Here is a 4,110-nt window from a genome sequence, read left to right on the forward strand (position 1 = left end):
ATTATAGAAGCAATTGAGATGAAGTTTGATGAGTTCATAGTGAAATATGAAAGAGATTTAAGAAGAATCAAGGACAAGCTGGATAGGCTGGAGAGGCTTGCACGAGATGGGTGCTGTGGTGGGTCGGGAGGAAATAGTTCCTATGACTCTGACGATATGGATGATTAGTTTTTTAAGTTATGTTCTTTTTTGGTGTATAATCCTTTAAACTCCAGTAGGTTATACTGGAAGTATCTAGAACTAGGTTTTATGGAATTATATGTAAGTTGGCAATTAATATAATATCTTTTTGTTTAAATCTTTATCTGCCTTACTTTTAATAATTATTCCTCTTCAAATTCATGAAATAAGTGAATAATGACCAAACTTTTATGATTAGATATGTGAAAAAATAAAATAATCCCGCATATAGTACTGGAACAACTACTGAAATTAAATAATTTAAAACTTTGTTTCCTGTATATTTTGCTGGATGTGCACAATCCATATTTTTTACCCTAAGTTTGACGAATTTATTAATTGAAATAAAGTTGTAAGGATGAAAAATTATATTTTCGATGGTGTGTTTTTAAGTATAATATGTTAGATTTAATAATTTTAACTGATGCAACTCTTGTTGGAGTTCTTATTTTCCTTATTTCCTGTAAATTATGCTGGAAAAGTTACTTATTAAGGTATATACGCTAGTATATTATAATGGAGATGTGTGAAACAGTCGAAAACTTCCTCTTGAAATTCAAGAAATAATTGAATAATGACTAAATTTTTTCGGTTAGATATGTCAAAAAATCAAACAATCCTGCATATACTACTGGAAGCTATATGACCCAGTATATTATACTGGAGAGAAGTGTAAAATAGTGCAAAATTGGTATCTAGAACAACTTACTGGAATTAAATAATTTAAAATTTTATTTCCTGTATATTTTACTGGAGGTACATATTGTGAAACTATAAACTCCAGTATTTTATACTGGATGTGCACAATGCAGATTTTTTACCCTAAGTTTGCTCATGCAACTCTTGTTGGAGTTCTTATTTTAGTTGCTTCCTGTAAATTATGCTGGAAAAGCTAGTTATTAAGCTATATAGGCCAGTATATTTTGCTGGAGATATATAATGTGAAAATATAATGTGCAGTATTTTATACTGGATGTCCACAATAAAGATCTTTTACCCTAAGTTTGCTGATGCAACTCTTGTTGGAGTTATTATTTTAGTTACTTCCTGTAAATTATGCTGGAAAAGCTAGTTATTAAGCTATATAGGCCAGTATATTATAATGGAGATGGGTAAGACAGTGGAAAATTTGTATATAGTATAATTTGCTCGAATTAATAATTTAAAAGTTTGTTTCCTGCATATTATTCTGGAGATATATCACTTGAAAGTATAATCTCTCATAATTTTTACTGAATATATACAATGCAGAATACCGAACAAATTATTCGGGATTACAATCACTTTTTCACATGAGCCAATGCATCCTTATTGTATATAATCAATCATTTTTTTCCTGTATTTTCTTGCATAAGGATGAACTACAGCAGAATTTGCAATTTGTTCTGTTATGCCCATATCTTTTGCAACGACCATATCTTGTTTCCTTCTTGAATTCTGTACCGGAAACATGTCGATTCTTCTGTCTTCTTCCTAGCATTACTTTTGCATCTGGAGGCTTAGTGATTACTGATTTAATAGTGTCTGGTATAACCCATGTTGTTGAATCACCTACAGAATTTACTTGCCCTTCATATGTTTTCAACCAAAAGTCCCTTGAATAATAGGTCGAGCAAAAGGCTGATTTCTTCTGATATATACTTTCAATTGCAGCAATTGCATGTTCACAGGGTATCTCATCTAGCTGAAATTCAGAACAATCACATGTTCTTTTGTCTAGATCAACAATGAATTCCATACCCCCTTCTTTGACATTGAATTTGAGTCGATCAATGGGCAATACTCTAAATATAAAAGCTGGTTTAATTTTTTCTTCCAATGTTGCTTCTGCCCAATTTGATAACTCGCGGAATATTCCTTGTGCAGTTGTCCTTCTTTCATAAAACCAGCTTTGCAATTTTTCTTGTATGAAATTCATCATTGTTAAAAGTGGCAATTCATTGCACGCCATCACGATTCTTTTCTAAATGATATGCAAATACCGTGGTAGCACTCAGGGAAAACCTTTGCAATTCCATTTGCAATGGCCTTGTGTTGATCTAACAAAAGCATTAAATCTTTATGAATCCCGATTGCTGTCACAACCCCAATCCCGATCGTGATGGCGCCCAACACAATGCTAGGCAAGCCCGACCATTCCGACACTCACAATCCCTTTTATAAAGTTTATACCCAATTAACAAGATTTAATGACGATTAACATCAGTGTAACTCTGCAATAATAGATAATAACAGTGTGGAAACTAAGAAAAAAAAATATCAATACAAATCCCACCGATCTGGTGTCACGAGTCAAGAGCCTCTACACAAGTCTGAGGAACAACCTATACAAAAGATAGTCTAAAGTGCTGAAAGTAAAGAGGATAGAGGAAGAAATCGAGTCTGCGAACGCCGTGCAGCTACCTCGATGACTCCGGTGAAATCTGAATAGCAGCTGAAAGCTCAACTATGCCTCCGGGATACCTGTATCTGCACACATGGTGCAGGGAGTAAAGTGAGTACTCCGACTCAGTGAGTAATAGCAATAAATAATGACTGACGGGAAGAAAACTCGTAATAACACTACGCAGTTCTACATAAAACAGTAAGTACATCAAATAGCAGGTAAATGAAGAAGTCAGGTAAACACCTCTTAAACCGGTTCTCAACTCTTTTACTTCTGACAATAACCGATAGTATGATTATACCGCTGCGGCGTGCAGCCCGATCCGTACTGAATACTGCTGCGGCGTGCAGCCCGATCCACATATATATATACATATACTGCTGCAGCGTGCAACCCGATCCAATAATAATAGTCGACTGCGCTCACTGGGGGTGTGCAGACTCCGGAGGGGCTCCTACAGCCCAAGCGCTATATCACTGCGGCGTGCAGTCCGATCCATATAGTATGCTACTGCGGCGTGCAGTCCGATCCATATAATATACTACTGCGGCGTGCAGTCCGATCCATATTATATACTACTGCGGCGCGCAGTCCGATCTATATAATATATATACTGCTGCGACGTGCAGCTCGATCTGATATATATCAAATACCCTCACTATAGGGTCCTCGACCCCTCTCAGTCACTATAGACATGGCCTCTCGGGCACACTCAGCTAAAACAGGGTTCCCAACCCACAAGTTATTCTCATTAGGAGTTACCAATTTCGAAAGTCGGTTCATATTATGTTTATCAGTTAAGAACATGACTGAGGGTATGATTTTTAACGAGTAAAGTGAGGTCAACCAGTACAACTACCCCTAAGGGTTCTACAGATCGGCACAAGGCCCCAAACATGGCAACTAGCCCAGAATACAATGATATTAAGTAAATCTCAGTCTAAAATATGGTAAAATCATCAATCGGGATGGACCAGGTCCGAATCCCCAACAATATCAGACCCCACGTTCATCATGCAGCGTGTGTCTCATCTTAACATAGCATCACGTTGTGCGAATCCGGGGTTTCAAACCCTCAGAACATCATTTATAACCATTACTCACCTCAAGCAGGCCGAAATCCTAGCTCGCTATGCCCTTGTCTCGCAAATCAACCTCCTCGAGCGTCGAATCTGCCCAAAACCATAAGGAATACATTACAATAGGCTAAGGGGATACAACCCAATCGAAAAGACTCGAAAAATATCAAAAATCACGAAGTTGGCAAAACCCGAGCCCCGGGCCCACTTCTCGAAAAATTATAAAATTCACGTCAATGGATTCCTCATCTCGCCACGAGTCTATACATATCAAAACTATCCAATTCCGATACCATTTGGTCATTCAAATCATCATTTTATATTTTGGAAGATTTCACCAATTTTCTCCCCAAATTCCATCCCAAATCATGAAATAAATGATGAATTCAATGACAGATTCATGTACTTTAGCCAAATGTGAGTTAGAATCACTTACCCTGATGAGTTTCTTGAAAAACCTTCGAA

General features: G+C 36.9%; 1 protein-coding gene across 1 annotated transcript; it reads right to left on the reverse strand.

The window, feature by feature from the left end:
- Positions 1–1,501: 1,501 nt before the first annotated feature.
- On the reverse strand, positions 1,502–2,131 carry LOC109242657. The gene has a single exon (XM_019409495.1). It carries the CDS (start codon positions 2,129–2,131, stop codon positions 1,502–1,504), a length of 630 nt encoding a protein of 209 aa, XP_019265040.1.
- Between the last annotated feature and the right edge of the window lie 1,979 nt (positions 2,132–4,110).

Source organism: Nicotiana attenuata, unplaced genomic scaffold, assembly GCF_001879085.1.
Source record: "Nicotiana attenuata strain UT unplaced genomic scaffold, NIATTr2, whole genome shotgun sequence".
Classification (NCBI taxonomy): Eukaryota; Viridiplantae; Streptophyta; class Magnoliopsida; order Solanales; family Solanaceae; genus Nicotiana; species Nicotiana attenuata.